Below are 22711 nucleotides of genomic sequence, written 5' to 3'. Positions count from 1 at the left end.
TGTGCCCCTGGCCATGATGTGTGATTTGACTGTGATTTAGATATGGCCTAATGCAAAAAGTGTGAGGATCCATGAGGATCCGTGCTTCAAAACCACGTTTTTGGGCCACGATATGGCCAGGAAGCCGTGGATCCGAGTTATTTGTGGTGCAGGCTGTGCCTATGGACATGATGTGTGATTTGTCAGTGAGTTTGGGGTGGCCCAATGCAAAAAGCGTGAGGATCCGTGAGGATCCGTGCTTTGAAACCACGTTTTTGGGCCATGGAGTGGCCAGGAAGCCGTGGATCTCAGTTTTTTGTGGTGCAGGCTGTGCCCCTGGCCATGATGTGTGATTTAACGGTGCGTTTTGGTTGGCCCAATGCAAAAAGTGTGAGGATCCGTGAGGATCCGTGCTTCAAAACCACGTTTTTGGGCTGTGGTATGACCAGGAAGCCGTGAATCCGTGATTTTTGTGGTGGATGCTGTGCCCCTGGCCATGATGTTTGATCTGATGATGACTTTGGGCTGATCTTGTGCAAAAATCATGAGGATCCATGAGGATCCGTGGTTCGGAACCACGTTTTTGGGCCATGGAGTGGCCAGGAAGCCGTGGATCTCAGTTTTTTGTGGTGCAGGCTGTGCCCCTGGCCATGATGTGTGATTTGACTGTGATTTAGATATGGCCTAATGCAAAAAGCGTGAGGATCCATGAGGATCCATGCTTCAAAACCACGTTTTTGGGCCACGATATGGCCAGGAATCCGTGGATCCGAATTTTTTGTGGTGCAGGCTGTGCCCATGGACATGATGTGTGATTTGACAGTGAGTTTGGGGTGGCCCAATGCAAAAATCATGAGGATCCGTGAGGATCCGTGGTTCGGAACCACGTTTTTGGGCCACGGTTTCACCATGAAGCCATGGGTCCGTGATTTTTGTGGTGCAGGCTGTGCCCCTGGCCATGATGTTTGATCTGATGGTGACTTTGGGCTGGTCTTGTGCAAAAATCATGAGGATCCAAGAGGATCCATGCTTCGGAACCACGTTTTTGGGCCACGGTATGGCCAGGCAGGCGTGGATCCGAGTTTTTTGTGGTGTAGGCTCTGCCCCTGGCTATGATATGTGATTTGACAGTGATTTAGGGGTGGCCCAATGCAAAAAGTGTGAGGATCCATGAGGATCCGTGCTTCAAAACCACGTTTTTGGGCCACGGTATGGCCAGGAAGCTGTTGATCCGTGATTTTTGTGGTGCAGGCTGTGCCCCTGGACATGATGTGTAATTTGACGGTGAGTTTGGGCTGATCTAGTGCAAATATCATGAGGATTCATGAGGATCCGTGTTTTTTAACCATGTTTTTGCGCCACTGCGGCACCACGAAACAGTGGATGCGTGATTTTTTTGGTTCTGCCTACAGACTAAGATGTGGTCTACAGTATCATGGTGTTTTTATTTTGTTTCAATATAAAAATCATATGAATTCATGAGGATCCGTGCCTCGGATCCATGTTTTTTTGGTGCTGCAGCGCGGCAAAGTGTTGGATCCACGTTTTTTATAGTCCAGTTTGTAGGTGTGCCTTCTAGGTGTGATTTGACACTGCATTTGTTGGAGTTATTTTTAAAAAAGTGGAGGATCCATGAGGATCCGTGTAGATCCGCCTTTTACCCAGACCCGAGAAATGGCACCAGCCTCCCCTTGGCCAATTATTTCCCCTTCACAAAAGACGGCATTCTCCCCCCGGACATTTGCAATGAGTTCCCTCCCTCTCCCAAGGACTTACCAAATGAAGTACAGATCCATGGAGTGAAGAGAAGGATGGCCAGGAGGCTTCTGCTCGGGACTTCCACAAACATTTTGGCCAGGAGCGAAGAGAGCTTTGTTTTCAGTCCAATGCCTTTCGTACAAGGGCTCGCCCACACTTCCTCTTGTCCTGCGCCTAGAAAGTCGGGGTCTCAGCGGTTTCCCACTTGCGCGCTCCTTTCCCAGGTAAGTCCCACTCTATAGCTCTAAATCAGAACAAACTGCGACCCCCAGGAACCCCGATTGTTGCTTGCCCCGATTGAGTGTGCAGTCTTTCTTCTCCTCTAGAAGATGAGACCCTGGTAAGGTCCAAAAGAGTCTTCTGATGCTACTTCTTGTCCTAAGAAATTGTGCCATTTGCATGCCCGGAGTTATCAGTGGCACCAGTTCAGCCTGAGCCAGGCTTTTAAAACCGCGAGGCCACATCACAACTTGAGTCATTATGCGTTTGGCATAGCAGAGGGGATTTTAAAAAAAATCCCGAGTGCGTGGCTGGACCGTGACGCTTTGCCCCTAGAAATAAATCCATGCCCCCTCCCGCCGCTGACCACTCACTGCCCAGTGCTCAGCGCTAGAAGATGCTCTCTGCCGCTGTCTCCTGCGCCTCTTCCGCTGCGCTCTCTCCAGCGTACACAGGACATATTAGAAGCGTGGTAATTTGAGATAGGACGAAAGCGGGCGGCGAGGAGGCGAGGCTGCTGCTGCTGGACCGGGATGCCGGCGCTGGGCTAAATCCGAGACCCCCCGAAAAATCCTCCCTTCCCCCTCAGCGCATTTTTCCCTCCCAGGCAGGACTTGGAGGAGCCTCTTCAGGATTTATGGTGGGTGGGGCAGAACCTTAGTTAAGTATTTGTGTTGATTTACTTATTTGGGGGGCAGCTGCCCTCCTTGGTTACACCCACGCCCGCTTTCCAGACGGTGTTTTTATTTTCCTTCTCCATTCCCGCTCTTTCTTTCCAGATCCTTCCTGTCTCCCTCTCTTCTTTGCTTATTTTTGTCCTTTCTTTCCTCTGCATTTCCTCGCCGGTCTCTCTCGTCTTCGTTTGCGTCTCATCTTTCTTTCTGTCTTTCCTTCTTTCCTCTCTCCTCTATCTGCTCCCCCTCTTTCCCCTTCTGTTTTGCTTAACCCTTTTCTCTCCCGCCTGTCGCATTCTAGCGCCTCCCTTTTCCCTTTTATACACGCGCACAGCTGCCTGAATGAATTTTTAGTGTCACTATGCAAGTCCCACGACAACGTTTCACTCTCCGCCACGGACATTTGCGCGTGAACGCGTCTGCTGCATTTGGTATTCTGCGTTCAGTCTTGCCAGCTGGGTTCCATTGTTTCCTTGCCTGGAAGTCACCCAGAGAAAATACATCTATTGCTAATAAAGGAATCCAGTAAGTTACGTCTCTCTCGTCTCGCGACCTCTGCGTGTTCCTTCAGTTGCTTCCAGTTTTGTTTCTGAGCCCAGTTCAAGGTGCTCATTGGTGTCTGAAGTCCAGCTGCAGTGGGAGATTCAGAGTTCTGCTAGTAATAGTCACCTCCCCTGACAGCCACACCTGTTTCCAAAGTTCCTACTTGGAACTAAATAACAGCAAAACAGGTAAAATATTTGCCACCATCTCCCTGCTTGGCTTTGCTGCTGCTTACCCAGTGCCGGATTTACCTATAAGATAAACAAGCTATAGCTTAGGGCCCCACTCTCCGGGGGGGGGGGGGGGAGGAGGTCAAAAAATTTAAAGGAAAAAACCCTGGATGTACATTTCCAAAATATAGGCTAAAAAACAAATAAAATAAAACCTACATACAACAGCAGTGTTTTGTGTTGTGTAGGCTCCTATGGTGTAAGTAATGGGCTAGCCTGCTCCCGAAAATATCCCTGGTTAGCTCCTTTCTATATATAGTGTGCCCACATTCTGCATGGACTGGTTGCAGGGCAACATGTAGCATGCAGACTACAGCGCAGCACAGTTGAATGTAGGTCAAGCTGTTGTGCCTAATATTAAAGAGTGCTTGTAGTTTGTAATGAATAAAAAACCATTTTAAGTTAGAGCTTAATTATTTCACTATTAATATACTTCTTCTTAAATGTATTTCACTATTCATATATTTCTTAATTCTATTTCAGTTCAACAATTACTTTGATAAAATACATATTTTGTTATGTGCAAATGGCTTTATATACCTATTAGGTCCATAAATTACTATATAGCATATATTCAACAGAAAAAGCGGCAATTTGCTGTTGACTAAGGACAGCTGGAGGGATGCAGGTGGCACAGTGCGTTAAACCACAGAGCCTAGGACTTGCCGATCAGAAGGTTGGTGGTTCGAATCCCCGTGACGGGGTGAGCTCCCGTTGCTCGGTCCCTGTTCCTGCCAACCTAGCAGTTCGAAAGCACGTCAAAGTGCAAGTAGATAAATAGGTACCGCTGCGGCGGGAAGGTAAACGGCGTTTCTGTGCGCTGCTCTGGTTCGCCAGAAGCGGCTTAGTCCTGCTGGCCACATGACCCGGAAGCTGTACGCCGGCTCCCTCGGCCAATAAAGCGAGATGAGCGCCGCAACCCCAGAGTCGGCCACGACTGGACCTAACGGTCAGGGGTCCCTTTATCTTTTTAAGAACAGCCGGACATATAAAGGGCCCCATTGCCTTCAGTAGCTTAGGGCCTCATCAAACCTAAATCTGGCCCTGGGCTCACCTATGTAGGGAGAGGAGAGATGCCAGATCCTCCCTGGAGTAGGGCCCTGGATTGACAGCAGCTGGCCAGACTCCATAACTCTGGGTAGGGAGGTTAAGGGGAGGGGTTAGTTCCAATGGAATGGTGTTTGGACTGAAGGATGAGGTATGTTCATCTACTTATTAGTGGGTGGGAGAATTGCTTTGTTAATTGCCTGAGTATTGCTAATCTTGTTTGTTACTTTTTATGTGACTGGTGTGTTCTTTTTGATTTTGTTTAAGATGTATGTTATACAAAATATGAACATATCACATTACCCCTTCCCTCCATGGTTTTATGTATGTACATATATTTTTCTTTAATGTGAAGGTCTCTTGGAGACCTTTGGGTGACAAGCAACCAGCAAGATAAATAAATAAGATGATCAGAAATTAGCTTAAAATTTTGCTCTGCTTTTATTAGAAGATGATGTTTTGAGATACAGCTGCCAAACAGAGGTCAGCAGCCTTGATCAAAAACAGTGTGAGGCTGATCAGAGATAAGGGCTCCTTCTAAGAATTTAGTTGCTCCACTCTGAGACCACTTTCCCTCTTCTTTTTGTTATGGGGTATAAATGGTTACTGCCAAAGAAAACTGTAAGCAAAAATTGGGCTGTTGTTTTTTTAAAGCGAATGCCTTCAGATCATTATAGAAGTCTGCTGTTTTGCTGTTTTGCATGGGGTTCTGTCAAGAATATTGCCCACTGTTGGGTCCTGAAACTTCTCTCTCAATCTGGATAGTATTCAACAAAACTCCACAAAGCTCTCATATGTAGATTTATTGAAGATAATCAAAGCACATGTAGAAATATTACTCACATTCCAATAGGTTGTTCTTTGGCTCTGAATGAAGATGGTTAGAAGTATTTTATGAAGTTCTCTATGGAGTTCTGTAAGAACAAATGAGTTTGCCCCTCTTCCTGCATATGCAAGAACTAGACTGAAACTAGATTGCAAAGGGGGAAGGGAGGTTTCTTCCCCCCTGGTCAGAGCCAATAGAAACGAGAATATATCCCAACCTGCCTCGATGTCTAAAAAAGGGGGAAAGGCAGTATCTTTTCTTAAAGGACAGCATTGTTATTCCTTCTACCGAATGCTTACACACATATTTGCTATCACTAAATAACTGACCCTAGCCTACTTTCAAAATATAGAATATCAACTGTCTACTGTACATGAAGGCAGATAATTTGATGTATTATACATAGGAATTTGCACTTGAGCACTCTGTCATGGAATTCTATTCAATATTGATCCAGAACAGATTCCAGCGTATAGTTAGCAGAGTGAAAACTTGAACACATTGCAGGATTTCCAAAAAATAGACCAGGGACAATTAATACACACACACACATTTTTATTAAATTTTTTAACATATCATTTCCAACAGTCATTTAACATACATTTTTATCTTATACAATGTTTTAGACTTCCGTCAACTACCTCTGAAGATTTTCCATTCTTTATCACTTAATCTGCATTTCTTAATTTCTCTGTTACTTTTAATTGTCCTTAACTAATATTCTCTTCATAGTCTTCCTTGCAATATTTTGCATAATCCTCCTTACAAAACGTCTTGCAGTCCTACTAGCATAATCTCTTTATTACAATTGCTTTTCAGATAGTTCAAATATTTACTCCAGTCCTCTAAGAATCTCCTGCAGGTTTTGAATCCTTCCTGTTAGTTTATCTAATTCTTCATAGTCCATTAATTTCATTTGCCGCTCTTCTTTCATCGGTAATTCTTCTTGTTTCCATTTTTGTGCCAATAATATTCTTGCTGCCCCTGTTGCATATAAAAACAATTTACAATTTTGTCTATTAATATCATCCCCTACAATGCCAAGTAAAAATGCTTTTGGATTTATAATAAATGTATATTTCAACTTCTTTTTCATCTCATTATATATCATTTCCCAGAAGTTTTTTACTTTCTTACATTCCCACCACATGTGGTGAAAAGATCCTTCTTTTTCTTTACATTTCCAAATGTTGGAGACAATTAATATTTCATCCAGCAGAGCTTTACTTCTACTGAAGGCAATTGTGCATAATGATCACAAATCCAATACATTCAGGGTTGGCCCTGTCCATAAGAAATCCAGTTGCAGCAGACTTAACTTAAACTTACAATAACTTATAGTAAGTCTAAACCTTAACACACTATACAGAATACCACATCAGAAAGAAAAGAAGTGAAACCCAGGCTCTGTCTGGCCTTATTATCATAATCAGCATGACCTTGACAGAAAGAGATAAAAGAACCAGTTTAAGCGAGCTGTGCTCAGCTTCTCTGAAGGAATAACCCAAACATAATGAACGTTCTGCTTGTTTCTTTCACACAGAGAAGCTTCCAGAACCCTCTTAATTAATTAGAACAGGAAAGATCTCTACTCATCAGATCAATGCTTTTGGTACTATGAAATCAAACTGACACACTTTCCCCTCCTGCAGGTTGCAGCCACTTGTATAGCCTTCATGGCTAGTAGCCAACCACTCCTCTCAGATGATTTGGTTCATAGAATCATAGAACTGAAGAGTTGGAAGGGATCTTGAGGGTCATCTGGTCCAACCCCCTGCAATGGTGTTTCGAGGTGAGTGGATAAATGAACTCTGTTCTGGAGCGTTCTGGCTGGAAAAAAAGAAGAAACCCTGACTACTCCTAGTAGTACTAGCAAATGTTAAAAAATAATGCCATAGTATTACGTGACTTCCAAACATCTTACCTGGTCCTCCAGCCTTCCTTACTGTGCATGCTCATGTCAGTAGGTCATCATCACCTTTTGGGGGGTCTCCTCTGAGGAAGGGCGCAGGAGAGCCCTCTTGAGCTTGCATCGCAGAAGCAGCATCTATTAAAAAACAGTAGTGCATCAAACATTAAATGCTTCCCTAAACAGGGCTGCCTTCAGATGTCTCCTACAAATCTGGTAGTTGTTTTTCTCTTTGACATCTGGTGGGAGGGCATTCCACTGGGTGGGCGCCACCACCGAGAAGGCCCTCTGCCTGGTTCCCTGTAACTTGGCTTCTCGCAGTGAGGGAACCGCCAGAAGGCCCTCGGTGCTGGACCTCAGTGTCCGGGCAGAACGATGGGGGTGGAGATGCTCCTTCAGGTCTACTGGGCCGAGGCCATTTAGAGCTTTCAAGGTCAGCACCAACACTTTGAATTGTGCTTGGAAACATACTCTCAAGAGGAGCAAAGGAGAGGCAGGCACACATTTGGCAGTCAGCCTCAATCCCAGGTGATTAAGGAGATTAACAGAGATGGTTCTACCTTTCTTCTTTCCCAACTTTTTCTTCTTCCATATCATTATCAAACATGCAGAAGCTCCAACAGCACAGATGAGAAGCGGCAGGAACCCCCAGTACTTTTGTTGTCCACCTGCAACAAGCAATAAGAGGCTCTTGGAACGCACTGCAACAACAGCCACCAAAGGGACCTCCTGTATGTGACTAAGAGAAGCAGAACAAATACATGTATTTACACAAATTGAATGAGCCATCGAAACTATTGCGCCCCTCTATTTTCAAAACCTTGAAACCCAAAAAGTATTTGCTGGCAAATGTAAATGCACTATCAAATCTAATGTGCACCCTAATTTTCATGACGTAATTTGGCAAAAAAACAGATGTGCATTAAAAAGTTAAAGGACCCCTGGCAGTTAAGTCCAGTCACAGACGACTCTGGGGTTGTGGCATTCATCTCGCTTTATTGGCCGAGGGAGCCGGTGTACAGCTTCCGGGTCATGTGGCCAGCATGACTAAGCTGCTTCTGATGAAACCAGAGCAGCGCACGGAAACGCTGTTTACCTTCCTGCCAGAGCGATACATATTTATCTACTTGCACTTTGACGTGCTTTTGAACTGCTAGGTTGGCAGGAGCAGGGACCGAGCAATGGGAGCTCAACCCGTTTCGGGGATTCAAACTGCCTACCTTCTGATCAGCAAGCCGAAGGCTCAGTGGTTTACACCACAGTGCCACCCGTGTCCCCGAGATGTGCATTACATTTGAGTAAATACCATAAGAAAGAAGAAGTTCTTGTTCCATTAGTGTTGCCCTAAGTTGGACCTCCTGGATTGCTTTATATTATTCTTCACTCTTCTTATTATTTATATTATCTATTGGTAAATTTATAAACCAAAGTCTGACAAAGTGGCAGACTATGAAATAAAATAAGATAAGATATTTCTTTCTTCTTCTTTGGCGATCATTCGTAGCCAAGTAAGATTGTCTTCCATAAACACGGTCTTAACAGTGAGTCCGTAAGTGACTGTGGAGGCCAATTCTGGATCCACACGTCCTTCCACAGTGGGGACATTGGTTCTCGGGTGGAAGTTGATCACGGTGTGGATTTGCCAAGTGTGCCTTCCTCTTAGCACTTTTCTCCCTTGTTACCTGAGGTCAAGTGTCTTCAAAGCCCATTACACCTTTGGTAAAGGTTGTTTTCCAACTGGAGTGCTCACAGGCCAGTGTTTTCCAGTTGTTGGTGTAATGTACAAAAGATCACATACTCAGGAAAAGAAAGGAGATAAAACCATTTCTACCATTGGACTGTTCTTACTCCATAAAGCGACAGTGTCTTGAGGGACTGCCTGAGTATTCACCACTCCAAGCAGAACCAGTGGGTTATGAAAGGGATGATACATTTCTTACCTTCCCCACTTGCACAGATTTTGAGCAAGTCAAATGAAGCACGGTTTCGATCAACAGGATTGCTGACCAGGCAAGTGAATGTGGAGTCAGAAGAGCTTTTTCGCCAGGAGACGTGGAGATTCCTTCCATTGTCAGAAAGCCAGTACTTATCCAAACCTCCTACTAAGACCCTGGGGGGATTCCCTCTTTTCCAGGAGATAGTGTACTCCTCCTTTACAGGTGCCTGGCACTGTAAGGACACAGTGCAGCCTTCTGGAGTCTTGGATTCTACTTTATGATGTATCCGTGGTCTTGGCACTGGCTCTGTTTTAACAGAAATGAAAGGGATTAGGTGTCAGGGATGTGGCTGAATCGAATGCCTAGGAAGAGTTTGACTCTGGAGATGAAGGAATGCCAGTACAGAGGGAGCCAGAGCCTGACTCTGGAGACGAGGGGTTGCAGCCACAGACAGAGCAGGAGTGGGTTAGTTCTGCACCACTTCATCAAGAATTCCCAGACTCAGATAGAGCAGTAAACTCAGAGAACTAACAGGCAGAGGGAGGGGAGGAGATAGATGACATTGAGGGGGTTGCTATGCAACCAGGAGGCAAGCAACGTTTAGAGGGATCTTTGTTTTATAGTGGGGGGGGGGGGAGTTCACCCACCTCCTCCCCAAACCAGAAGAGCTGGAAATGTTAAAATGCAACAGAAGTACAAGAGAGGAAGGACTGGGCTTTGGCAACCTTTGTGTTGTGATAGGGTGGAGACTTAGACTGACCAACTCATAGCAAAGAGCGGCAGGCTCGGAGCCATGCTTAGCATGTTAATTGTAAATAAACGTACCATAAAACTGCCAGAGACTCATGAATTCTTGTTGGGGCTTCCTTGCCTGCCTGAGATATGCCTGCCCGAGAAATACATTAGGAGTTCGTGCCCCACATGCCTCTCGGTAACTGTGTAGGGCAGGGGTGGGGACCTTTGGGCCCAGAGACCAAATATGTCCCTCCAAGCATCTCTGTCTGGCTCTCAGGACTCTCTCCCAGAGTCCTATCCCAGAGCCGCATATCTTTCTCAGACATACTCCCCTCACTGGCCTTGATTCACACCCTCCTTGAGTTCTTTTGCCTGGCTGAAAAGTATTATTGAATCTTGATGATGCTCCTTGCTTCCTGGATGGAGGATGGGGGTTGCACACATGTGAAGAAACTAGTATATTGTAGAACAGTAGCATTCAGACTCAGTGTTCCACATGTTAGTTTCTGTTTGTCACTGTGCAGTCGGAGGGCAATTTCGGAAGATGAGCTTTATCAGCTCGGTCGAATGGAGATTCCAACACCACACACTTATTTCCTCTGATTTTGTGCCCCACTGGCATGTGGCCCCTGGAATGTTGCCTAGGTGAGAATATGGCTGTGATGGCCTGGGAATCGGATTCAGAGACTGAACCTGAGGATTCCCAGCCTGCACAGGAGTTCCCGCCTCCAAGGCAGGCTGAGCTGGGGCAGGGGCTTGAACCTGAAGGGCCCTCACCTGTGCCGGATCCTCAGGAGCAGACACCAGCTGAATCCGCTCTGGCTCCAGAGGTGATCGAGGACCCATTTCCTGCAGGTGCTCCTCTCCCAGCCCTGTCAGGGGAAGGTGAGGTTGCCTCTGGGTCCAGTAACCCTCCAGCCTATCCGGAGCTGCAGAGGCTCAGGGTAGAGAGGCGGAGGGAACTAAGTTCCCACAGGAGGAGTGCTCGCCTTAAGGTCAGGAGAGGCGAGTCACCTGTAGGCCGGGACCGCCCTAGGCCTCAGAGGAGATAAAGGCCAGTCAGCCCAGTCCCAGGTTGCGGGAGCAACATTGTTGGAGACCTGTTCCTGCCAGCACCCTGATCTGCTCTTCCGGAGTTCCTGACCATGCCTGGCTCCTTGCCTTGGACCCCGCTTCGCCCTTGATGGATAGCCTCCAGACCCTCGACCCAGGACCGGACTCAGACCATGCCACACAGTACCCCCCCCCCCCGGGACCAGCACAGTGGCCCTCAGGATGAAAAAGGTTCCTCATCATATTTCATGATCTTCCCATTCTATGCTCAGCTCCACTACAAACTGACAAAGATGGTGAAATCATTACTTGCCATAAACAGTGAGGATGAAGTGGTGTTCTTGGAACTGCGTAGCATTAAACCAGGTACGAGCTTCATAGAGGCCACCGTTCTTCATTGTCAGGTTCTTGATCCTCAGTGTGGTCTCATCAACCATTGCCAAGTTCTTGATCCGTAATGCAAAGGTATCACCAGTTTCCATCTGTTGTTCATACATACTCCTGAGATTTGACTGATCCAGTTTTCCATCCCTGAACTCACCAAGCGGGTATGGATTCCCAGATATGGGGTGGAAGGCCCAGTCAATTTTGACCACTTTGTTGGCTGGGGGTGCATTTAAAGAAAGGAATACTGATCCTCCCAGGATCCCATTCACGTGATAAGTCGGATTCTCTGTTGCTTGACTCAAAGTGCCTATTGGGGCAGGGGAGGGGGGAAAAGATGAACAAGGACATGGGTTAGCACCAATCACTCCTCACTCTCATCACCACCATAGTCTGAGCCAGAGGAATAGCTGAGTGAGCTACAATGGTAAATAAATTGGTGGGGGAGGCGGAGTGGGAGTTACAGTGTTGGTTTCTTATGTTCTTGTTTTTATTATGCATTTTGTGTTCTTATCTTGTATTTTTATGCTGTGTTTTTTTCATGGAAGTCTACTCAATATTGATCCAGAGTAGATTCCAATGTATAGTTAGCAGAGCAACAACTTAAATATGTTGCAGGATTCCCCAAAAATAGACCAGAGGCAATTATTATTTCATCCAGCAGAGCTTTACTGCTACCGAAGGCAAATGAGCAAAATGGTCACAAATCAAAAACATTCAGAATTGGCAGTGTCCATAAGAAATCCAGTTGCAGCAGACTTAACTTAAACTTACAATAACTTATAATAAGTCTAAACTTTAACACTAAGCATACTATGTACAGAACATCACACCAGAAGGAAAAGAGATAGAAAGTGAAACACAGGATCCTTTTATAGTCAGCAAGACCTTGACAGAAAGAGACAAGAGAACTACAGCAGTTCAAACCAGCTGTACTGTAACCCAAACATCCAGAACCTTCTGCTTGTTTCTTTGACGAAGAGAAGCTTCCATAATCCTCTTGAATTAATTAGAATCGGAAAGATCTCTACACATCAGATCCATACTTTCTGCACTACAAATGCAGAATGACCATTTTGCCCTGAGGTCTTCAGATGAAGGGCAGTATACAATTATTATTATTATTATTATTATTATTATTATTATTATTATTATGAGACCCCATGCTGGTATATGCACTCTCAGCAGAAGCCCAAATGTCCTGTTTCCACAGGTTCAGGCTGGCAAGAATCCACAGCAAAGGCCACCAGCGCACAGTTCAGATAAGGAGGAACAGGCAAGCTTAAGAGTAGCCCACAGTCTGGTTGAAGCGAAGCAACTGAGGCAAAGGCACAGACAAGTTGTACTGCAAGATCTGGCCACACCGAGGCAGCAGTTCAGGCAAGAACATAGGCAAAGGCACAGCTAAGAGGCATGGCCACAGGGAGGCAGTGCAGGAAAAGATCAGGGTTGGAAGGGAAGCGTCTTTTCAGCAGCTCTCTCTGCCTCCTCTTGAGGAATTTAAATCACAGATCTCCCTTACAGGCACTGCTGGGGCCCTCCTCATTAATAGCCCTTTACTCAAAAGGAGCCCTGCTCTGCAGCCAAGCACTTCTGTGCATGCAGAAGAGGGGGACGGGACACCTTTTTGTTATTCCCTTCCAGGACTGCCCCACCTCTCTGGAGGCTGAGTCAGATTAGTCCCTTCTACTGGTTGTGAGGATCTTATTCTGCCTCTTAAGACTCCATCACTCCCAGGGGCTTAGGGGCAGTTCTGCCTCCTCTTCCTTGTTTCTTCTTTGACAGTCCCAGGTCCTGCTTGAACACTGTTCTGGGATATTCCTGAGTGCTAGAAATTTCTGGGGGCTCCAGATCATCCTCATCCAAATGCTTCTCACTACAAGGGTTGTTATGCTGAGCTCGTATTTTGCACAATTTGTATACGGTTTCTGTTTGATAATGTGTGGTTTGCTATGCCTAATAAAATAGGGTTGTCTAGTATCCACAGGACACCAAATATGCTGAGGAGCTCATTCCAGGCATCCTGCCCAAGGACTCCCAAGGACTCATATGATTGGGTTCATCTAGTCCAACCCCAGGCTAAGAATCCCTGGCTAAAGAATCTCAGCTAAAGAATCCCTGGCAGAAGGCCACCCAACATCTGCTTAAAAATCTTGAACAAAGCAGAGTCCACAACTTTCTAGAGCAGTCCATTCCACTGCTGAATGGCTCTTTTTTTATTAAATATTTATTAAAATTTTCCACATTAATACAAAACATCAAAAAAGGGAAAAAAAATAAAAACATATAAAGTTTACAAATCCATATTTTCAATAACATATTTCCCTGACTTCCCCACACCTCCCCTTCTTATATTCCAATTCAAATTGTTAGTTCAACAAGTTCTTATCCCCAATTTTTAACCTTTTTATATTTAATTCATTTTAGAAAAACCAATTTTAACTTATAAACATCAATATTTGTACCTCAGTGCTCATTCTTAAAACCTTTTTCCAAAGTCGACCCAAATTCCCTTCCACGAATTCCCCAATTTTCATAATAATAACAAAACAAAATAAAAAACAGATTATAATTGTACACCCTTTGGATTCCCAGACCCCACCACCCCCTTTCCCGGTTTCAATCCCCAGCCAATGTCCATCAATCTTAATTTACTATCAGCCTGGAGCCCTCACGTCCGAGGCTCTTAATTCTCTCTCAATTCCTCTCTGCCGGTTTTTTTGATAGTCCTTAGTATTAAACACCAGATCTCGGAGAAGCTCTGTCCCAATAAGGTCCATATTTCTTCCAGCCAGACCTCCATACTTAAAAGTGGAGCCCAAATCTTGTTTCTTACTCCTTTTAAGTCCAATTGTCCCGAAAGCTCCAACTTCCATCTTAATCAAATTTGTAATCCATAGGTCTTCAGATCTCCACATCCATTCTTCAATCTCCAATTCAGACCAGATTTTCATCATCCAGTACTTATTTTCCTTTGTAGCCATCCTGTCAGGCCTCTGGTTCGGTTTCTTATTTTCCTTTATATCCGTCATGTCAGGCCTCTGGCTCTTCTTTATCATCTGCAAAATTACAGCTCCTCCTTCCTTTTCCTCAGGAACAACATATGTCTCCTCCTCCACGCTCTCAAAACTCTCAAGTTTCTTTTTGTCCAGCTGCATGGGCTTCCTGAGTCAAATCCTTATCAAATTCAGTAATGTTATTTACTGTTAAGTTCAGAGTTGCAACATTTGTAGCCAAAACATCAATTTGGCCTTGTAACTTTCCCAAGAGAACAAAAACTCTGTCCAACCCAGCCTGAATTTTCCCTCCTCCAGCCATTCTTGTAATGTCCCAAATCCCCCTCTAGAGGGATTTTGGTAACTTAATATTCTTTCCAGTTCAAATCCAAAAGTCAAGTTAGTTTGTATCAGTTCTTCCTTGTTTTCAACAAAATATAACCAAATTGCAACAAATATATCCAGCAGAGACAGCAGAAACAAAGTTCTCTTTTTCCTTCTTGACAGCTGATTTTGACAGCTGTCAAACTCTTCTATTTCTCCTCAACAGGCTCTCTCGCGAATCACTCCCGGGTCCGGGGGGGTGACACTTCGGCTCTCAAAATTAGCTCTTATCCTCCAGTAAAATTACTTACACTTATACTGCCAAATCGTGAAATTAATATCTTTTATCCAACAGAGAAAAAGAAATTCTCTCGACCTTAGTTAACTAGTCCTTGCTTTAAATTTTTTACAAGACGGGGAGGCGGACTTCCTGTTTGCACCTTCCCCGATCGTGCCAAATTCAAAAAAAGAATTTTTCCTTTACAAGTCCAATTTCCGTACTACTCACGGGTTGTTACTTTTAGAGTCCAATTGTTCACAAGAAGAAGTCAGCGCTCTCTGACCATGGCATGCGGCTTCACTCCACAGGAGGAGCAGTCGACTCTCAGCACCGCGCCGCTCACCCCGTCCCCCGTTCCGAAGCCTTTAAAAAGGCTCCTTCGCAGGTCGGGGGGGCGCAAATGGTGCCCGCCGAGTCACCAGGTTCACAGGCTTCAGCGCCTGTGATTTCTAAGGGTCCCCGCGTCGCCGCAGCGGCAAGACCCAGCTCCTGTAGAGCTGATTCCCTCCTGAGCTCGGAGGGAATCCGCCATTAGCCGTTCGCGCTAACCCGGAAGTCCACTGTTGAATGGCTCTTACTGTCAGAGAATTCTTCCTAATGTTTAGCTGGTACAAACTGGCTTGTAATTTGAAGCCTACATCAAAAGGCAATGTGTCCTTTTCCACAGTGTCAGGGTTGAACCAGAGGTCTCAAGTTCCCCAGAGGGAGGGGAAGGTTGAGGAGCAGAAGACAGGGAAGAGATGCCTGAGGAAGGCGGAGGCAACGAGGAGAGAGCAGTTGGAATAAGCTCAGAAAGTTCACAGGCAACGCAAGGGGTAAGCTCCAGCTCAGAAGAATGTGATGGCCTGGGACTTGGGCTCAGACGCAGAACCAGAGAAGCCTCAGTCCGCACTGGATCCTTTGCCTCAGGCGGCATCTGAACCAAGTCAGGGGCCTGATCCTGAAGAGTCCCATTCTGCACAGGTTCCCCTGCAGCAAACACCAGCTGGGCCGAGTCAGGGGCCTGAGCCTGCCCTGGCTCCAGATGCGGAGATGACCTTTTTGCCTTCAGCTGGGCCATCACTTACAGCTGCTCCACTACCAGTTGGGTCAGGGGAGGCTGAGGCAGCCTCTGGGTCTAGTAACCCACTGATGTCTCCCGAGCTGCAGAAACTAAGGTCCGAGAGAAGGAGAGACCTGGAACTTCCGGGGTGGCGCCATCTGTAATGGCGGACTCCCTCTGATCTGGAGGGACCAGCTCTACGGAAATTGGGTCTGTTCCACTACGGCGAAGCGGGGACCCTTCAAAAAATCACAGGCGGGTGAAGCCTGTGACCGTGGGACTCGGCGGGCACCCTTCGTGCCCCCCCAATTTGTAAAGGAACCCAATTGCGGGCTCCGGAGCGAAGCAGGGAAGCGGCGCGGTGCTGAGAGTCAACTGCTTCTTCCGTGGGGCGAAGCCGCACAGCCGTTACCGGAGAGTGCTGCCTTTTTCCTGTGACAAACTGGGTATAAAAGCAACTACCCGTGAGTAGGTTAAATTCGGAAATAAAGGAGACAATTGGACTTTAAACAATGCCCAGTGAGCAGAGTGGAAAATTGGAAAGAAATTTCTTCTAATTTGGCACTGGAGCGGTAAGGTCTAAACAGGAAGTCAGCCTTCCGCTTTTTGTAGATAGATTAAAGCAAAGACACGGCAAGCTAGAGTTTAGAAGAACGTTTGTAAACGACGAATTTTCATCATCTAAAACTACTGAACCCCCCTTGGAAGCAGGAGAAGAGGGGGGTTGTTTCTTTCTGGACTGTTTAAACCTGCAGAAGAGAGTGTAAAGAAAAGGAATTTTCCACCGTCTTGAACCTGGGAGCGGGGTGTCAGGATGGATGTTTTTGGGAAGTTCATTGACTATAGACAAACGCTTTTGACAGATAGTTAAAAGAAGAGAAATATAGTGACTCCATTGTTCCCTTTCGTATTTAAAAGGAACAAAATTTTGAGAAAATATCTGAAAAAGGAAACTTTGTTGCTAGATTTGCTATATAAAAAAGAGAGAGAGATGGATACAAATAGAAGCTTTTCCCCTAGAGGGAGCTGGTGAAACTGTTATTAAATTTGAACCGGGGAGCTTTGCAGCTGCAACAGATTAAGATCGTGGGACCAGACTTTGACCTTGTACAAGAATGTACTCGGAGGCTCTGGTGCATGCCCTCTGTAAGACAAGTGCTATATTGGAACAGTTACATGAGAAGACGGATTTGATGACTGCTGTGATCGGAAACTTTGGACAGGCAGTGGGTATCTATATAGAACCCACTCAGGAATTAATCCAGGAGTCGGCTCTGACAGATCAGATGAGGGAAGGGGCTGTGGCTGGACTTCGGGAGGTAGAGATGGAGGGAGCTGTGGTTCAACAGGAACATGAGTTGTTGGACCCGATGAATGAACCTGGAAAAAGCCAGATTTGGAGAGACAGAGTCGTGCTTGGCTTGGAGATGGGGGGTTGGATAGACCCTCCTATGCAGGGATGTCTTGACTTTTCAGGTCTGGCTTTGGGTCAGGAGGAGTTTGGGGTGGTGGGGGTCCTCAACTTTGGAGGGACTTTGAAATATGCTTTTAAATATCACATGGAGTTCAGTGTTGACTATGGAAAAGGGGCTGATCTGTCGAGAAGGGTCAAAAATATTATCAAGCTGGAGTCTCCACGAGTGAAAAGAGCAGAAGACAAAGTAAAGTACAGGTATAAATATGAAGAAGTTCTGCGGAAGGGACATGGAAGAGACTTAAGGGCCTCGGACATAAGGTCACCAGGTTAATGAACTAGTTGGATGGGATAGAAAGGACTGACAAAACCCGGGACCAGGAGGAAGAGACGTTGGATGAAGATTGAAAAAAAAAAATCTATTCAGGAATGTTTTGTAAAATTAATGAGTATTAGAAAAATGTTGGAATGAAATTATTTGGCTCTAGCAGAAATGTTAAAAAGAATTATGTAAGAAGGTGCTATGGTTATGAGAAATGGGAATGAATAAGATTTAAGTCTTAAGCTTAAAAAAAAAGGATTGCTAATAGATGGAAATATAAAGCTATAATATGTTAAGATAAGGAATTAAGATAAAAACAAAGAGGGAAAGGATTTGCTGAAATAACCATTTGAACTGGAATACAAAAAAGGGAGGCGTGAGGAAGTCAGGGAAACAAGTAAATGAAAGGCAAGACATAGAAAGATGGATTTATTTTTAATTGTTTTTATTTTTTCTGTATTTTGTATTTTTGTTTTCCTTTTTTCCTTTTTTTATTATTACTTAGGTAATCTTCTTCTGAAATCTTAATAAATATCATTAAAAAAAAGAGAGAGAGAGAAGGAGAGACCTGAGTTCTTGCAGGAGGAGTGCTCGCCTTCGGGCGAGACAGGGAGGTGAGTCACTGGGGGATCAGGACCAACCATTACCCTGACAAAGATAAAAGGCTGTCGGACCCCGCCCCAGGTTGCAGGAGCAATATTGCTGTTTGCCAGAACCTGCCTGAGGCCCTGTGCCTGACCTAGCCTGGTTTCCTCCCGTGTCCCCTGCCTTGGCCCTGTCAGACTGACTCCTCACGGAATCCTTGGATTCGGGACCGGACCTGAACTGTGGTTCTCGGGTTACCCCCAGGCCCAGCACAAAGAAGGGGGTGCAAAATTTACGACCGCCTTAGAGAGGCGTGTACCGTATTTTTTGCTCTATAAGATGCACCAGACCATAAGATGCACCTAGTTTTTGGAGGAGGAAAACAAGAGATAATAAAAAATAATATTCTGAATCTCAGAAGACAGAACAGCAAGAGGGATTGCTGCGCAGTGATCCCTCTTGCTGTTCTGGCTTCTGGGATAGCTGCGCAGCCTGCATTCGCTCCATAAGACACACACACATTTCCCTTTACTTTTTGTGAGGGAAAAAGTGAGTCGTATAGAGCAAAAAATACGGTAATTAAACGTTGGAATGAGCACAAGGGCGGGAGACTTCACCATTTTATGAGCTGTTGGAGGGGCAAACACAGGTCTCAACTTAAATCTGAGCTCAGTGACTCTGATGGGTGAATCGTCTACTAATTGCTACTTGGAAATCTGTAAATAAAGATCATAAAAACACCAGAGAGACTCTCGTAGCTTCTGTGTGAGAAGAGACGCCCGCGGCTCTAATACACAACTCCCTTTTTAATTTGTACAAATGACCGCAATCAGAGGGATGTTCAGTAGCGATTAGGCGTCACAGCACACTTTAAAAGGTGTTCCCAACAATGTGAGGAAGGGGATGCAGGATCTCCTCAAGAGCACAGCTTTGCGGGGAGGGGTTCAGGCGCAGAGAGGGTTTTATCAGTGAGCCATGCTTTGCAATTCCATGCAAATAAGCAACAGGGAACCAGTAACAAACTTTATCATTGTCAATTATTTACCCCTTCGGAACAAAACAGACTTACGACGTTTCTGTGGCTTGAAAGCTGTACAATTCCTGAAGGACTTACCAAAGGAAGAGTAGATTAACAGCTTGAATACGAGAAGGATCTTAAGGCTTCTGCAAGTGTTTTCATTAACTTTTCTATCTGATTGTGGAGGGAGACTCAGGACTTACCAAATGAAGTACAGATCCATGGAGTGAAGAGAAGGATGGCCAGGAGGCTTCTGCTCGGGACTTCCACAATCATTTTGGCTTGGAGCGAAGAGAGCTTTGTTTTCAGTCCAATGCCTTTCGTACAAGGGGTCGCCCACACTCCCTCTTGTCCTGCGCCTAGAAAGTCGGGGTCTCAGCGGTTTCCCACTTGCGCGCTCCTTTCCCAGGTAATTCCCACTCTATAGCTTTAAATCAGAACAAATTGCGATCCCCAGGAACCCCGATTGTTGCTTGCCCCGATTGAGTGCGCAGTCTTTCTTCTCCTCAAGAAGATGAGAGCCTGGTAAGGTCCAAAAGAGTCTTCTGGTGCTACTTCTTGTCCCAAGAAATTGTGCCATTTGCATGCCCGGAGTTATCAGTGGCACCATTTCAGCCTGAGCCAGGCTTTTAAAACCTGAGTCACACACCGCCGCTGACCGAACACCGTCACCTGCTCCTCGTCCGCTACGCCCTCTCCAGCGTACACAGGACATATTAGAAGCGAGGTAATTTGAGACAGAACGAAACCGGCCGGGGCGGCGAAGAGGAGGCGAGGCTGCTGCTGCTGCTGAACTGGAATACCAGCGCAGGGCTAAATCCGAGACACCCCGAAAAATCCTCCCTTCCCTCTCAGCGCATTTTCCCCTCCCGGGCAGGACTTGGAGAAGCCTCTTCAGGATTTATGGTGGGTGGGGCAGAACCTCAGTTTAGTATTTGTATTGATTTACTTATTTGGGGGGCAGCTGCCCTCCTTGGCTACACCCACGCCCGCTTTCCAGAGGGTGTTTTTATTTTCCTTCTCCATTCCCGCTCTTTCTTTTCAGATCCTGGTCTCTCTCCCTCTCTTCTTTGCTTATTTTTGTCCTTCCTTTCCTCTGCAATTCCTCGCCGGTCTCTCTCCTCTTCGTTTGCATCTCATCTTTCTTTCTGTCTTTCCTTCTTTCCTCTTTCCTCTGCTTCCCCTCTTTTCCCTTTTCGTCCCCCTTTTCTCTCCCGCCTGTCGCATTCTAGCGCCTCCCTTTTCCCTTTTATACACGCGCGCAGCTGCCTGAATGAATTTTTAGTGTCACTATGCAAGTCCCACGACAACGTTTCACTCTCCGCCACGGACATTTGTGCGTTCAGTCTTGCCTGCTGGATTCCATTGTCTCCTTGCCTGGAAGCCGCCCAGAGAAAATACTTCTATTGCTAATAAAGGAATCCAGTAAGTTACGTCTCTCTCTTCTCCATGGTTTTATGTATGTGCATATATTTTTCTTTAATGTGATGGTCACTTGGAGACCTTTGGGTGACAAGCAACCAGCAAGATAAATAAATAAATAAATAAGATGATCAGAAATTAGCTTAACATTTTGCTCTGCTTTTATTAAAACATGATGTTTTGAGACACAGTTGCAAAACAGCAGTCAGCATCATTGTTCAAAAACAGTGTGAGGCTGATCCAGTGGCGTAGCGTGGGGGGTGCAGGGGGGGCGGACCGCACCGGGCGCAACATCTGGGGTTAGGGCAAATCAATGGGTTAGGGGGCGCAAATCCACGGGTTAGGGGGCGCAAATCCACGGGTTAGGGGGCGTAAATTACTTGCCTTGCCCCGGGTGCTGACAACCCACGCTACGCCACTGGGCTGATCAGAGATAAGGGCTCCTTCTAAGAATTTAGCGGCTCAACTCTGAGCACCCCTTTTCCTCTTCTTTTAGTTATGGGCTATAGCTAATAAAAGAAAATAAAATGGTTACTACCGAAGGAAACTGTAAGCAAAAATTGGGCTGTTGCTTTTTTAAAGCGTATGCCTTCAGATCAATATAGAAGGCTGCTGTTTTGCTGTTTTGCATGGGGTTCTGTCAAGAATATTACCCACTGTTCGGTCCTGAAACTTCTCTCTCATTCTGGATAGTATTCAACTAAAGTCCACAAAGCTCTCATATGTAGATTTATTGAGGATAATCAAAGCACATGTAGAAATATTCCTCACATTCCAATAGGCTGTTCTTTGGCTCTGAATGAAGATGGTGAGAAGTATTTTATGAAGTTCTCAATGGAGTTCTGTAAGAACAAATGAGTTTGCGTATGCAAGAACTAGACTGAAACTAGATTGCAAAGGGGGAAGGGAGGTTTCTTCCCCTCTGGTCAGAGCCAACAGAAACTGGAATATATCCCAACCTGCCTTGATGTCTAAAGAGGGGGGAAAGGCAGTATATTTTCTTAAAAGGGCAGCATTGTTATTCCTTCTACCTAATGCTAATACACAGATTTGCTATCACTAAATAACTGACCTTGGTGGGGGCAGAACACCCATCAAATCCTAGCCTACTTTCAAGATATATAGAATATCTACTGAACACGAAGGCAGATAATTTTATACATAGGAATTTCCACTTAAGCACTCTGTCATGGAATTCTATTCAATATTGATCCAGAATATTCCAGCGTATAGTTAGCAGAGTGAAAACTAAAACACATTGCAGATTTCCAAAAAATAGACCAGAGAATATAGATATAGATATAGATATATAGATATGTAGATATATACACACACTTTTATTAATTTTTTTAACATATCATTTCCAACAGTCATTTAACATACATTCTTATCTTATACAATATTTTAGACTTCTGTCAACTACCTCTGAAGATTTTCCATTCTTTATCACTTAATCTGAATTTCTTAATTTCTCTATTACTTTTAATTGTCCTTAACGAATATTCTCTTCATAGTCTTCCTTGCAATATTTCGCATAATCCTCCTTACAAAACTTCTTGCAGTGCTACTAACTTATAGTGAGTCTAAACCTTAACCCTATATACAGAATACCACATCAGAAAATAAGATAGAAATGAAGTGAAACCCAGGCTCTGTCTGGCCTTATTATTATAATCAGCATGACCTTGACAGAAAGAGATAAAAGAGCTAGTTTAAGCGAGCTATGCTCAGCTCCTCTGAAGGAATAACCCAAACATCATGAACCTTCTGCTTGCTTCTTTCACACAGAGAAGCTTCCAGAACCCTCTTAATTAATTAGAACAGGAAAGATCTCTCCCCTCCTGCAGGTTGCAGCAACTTGTATTCTGAAGCATTATTACCTTTGACCACGGAGGCAGAGCATAGCCATCACGGCTAGTAGCCAACCACTCCTCTCAGATGATTTGAATCATAGAATTGAAGAGCTGGAAGGGACCCCAAGGGTCATCTGGCCCAACCCCCTGCAATGGTATTT

At 45.2% G+C, this 22711-nt stretch overlaps 2 protein-coding genes and 1 long non-coding RNA gene across 13 annotated transcripts in view; 1 reads left to right on the top strand and 2 right to left on the bottom strand.

The window, feature by feature from the left end:
• Window positions 1-2258, bottom strand: part of LOC310751641 (hemicentin-1-like) — an 84690-nt gene extending 82432 nt beyond the window's left edge. For 2 of the 8 annotated variants that reach the window (XM_083590997.1, XM_083590996.1), the window contains exon 1: window positions 1756-2258. In XM_083590997.1, the coding sequence (XP_083447123.1) occupies window positions 1756-1828 (73 nt within the window). In that variant the 5' untranslated portion in view covers window positions 1829-2258. The remainder of the gene's footprint in view (window positions 1-1755) is intronic. The other 6 variants (XM_083590995.1, XM_083590992.1, XM_083590989.1 and 3 more) reach the window with 5 other exon arrangements.
• Window positions 2259-5617: 3359 nt separating this feature from the next.
• On the top strand, window positions 5618-22707 carry LOC310751975. The gene is made up of 2 exons (XR_014542745.1): window positions 5618-6928; window positions 22545-22707. It is a non-coding gene; the product is annotated as an uncharacterized lncRNA (long non-coding RNA).
• The window catches only part of LOC310751811 (SLAM family member 9-like), a 35223-nt gene continuing 18329 nt past the window's right edge, over window positions 5818-22711 (bottom strand). For 2 of the 4 annotated variants that reach the window (XM_083591505.1, XM_083591506.1), the window contains 5 exons: window positions 19479-19521; window positions 11224-11604; window positions 9126-9428; window positions 7746-7853; window positions 6950-7323 (listed from right to left, as the gene is read on the bottom strand). In XM_083591505.1, coding sequence (XP_083447631.1) covers window positions 7232-7323; window positions 7746-7853; window positions 9126-9428; window positions 11224-11604; window positions 19479-19521 — 927 coding nt within the window. In that variant the 3' untranslated portion in view covers window positions 6950-7231. Of the gene's footprint in view, window positions 7324-7745; window positions 7854-9125; window positions 9429-11223; window positions 11605-19326; window positions 19359-19478; window positions 20161-22711 lie in introns of those variants that run through there. The other 2 variants (XM_083591508.1, XM_083591507.1) reach the window with 2 other exon arrangements.

Source organism: Podarcis filfolensis (genome assembly GCF_964270895.1).
Source record: "Podarcis filfolensis genome assembly, chromosome: 16".
NCBI lineage: Eukaryota > Metazoa > Chordata > Lepidosauria > Squamata > Lacertidae > Podarcis > Podarcis filfolensis.
The sequence above is the reverse complement of the archived record's forward strand: the minus strand, read 5'-3'. Positions and strand labels throughout refer to the sequence as shown.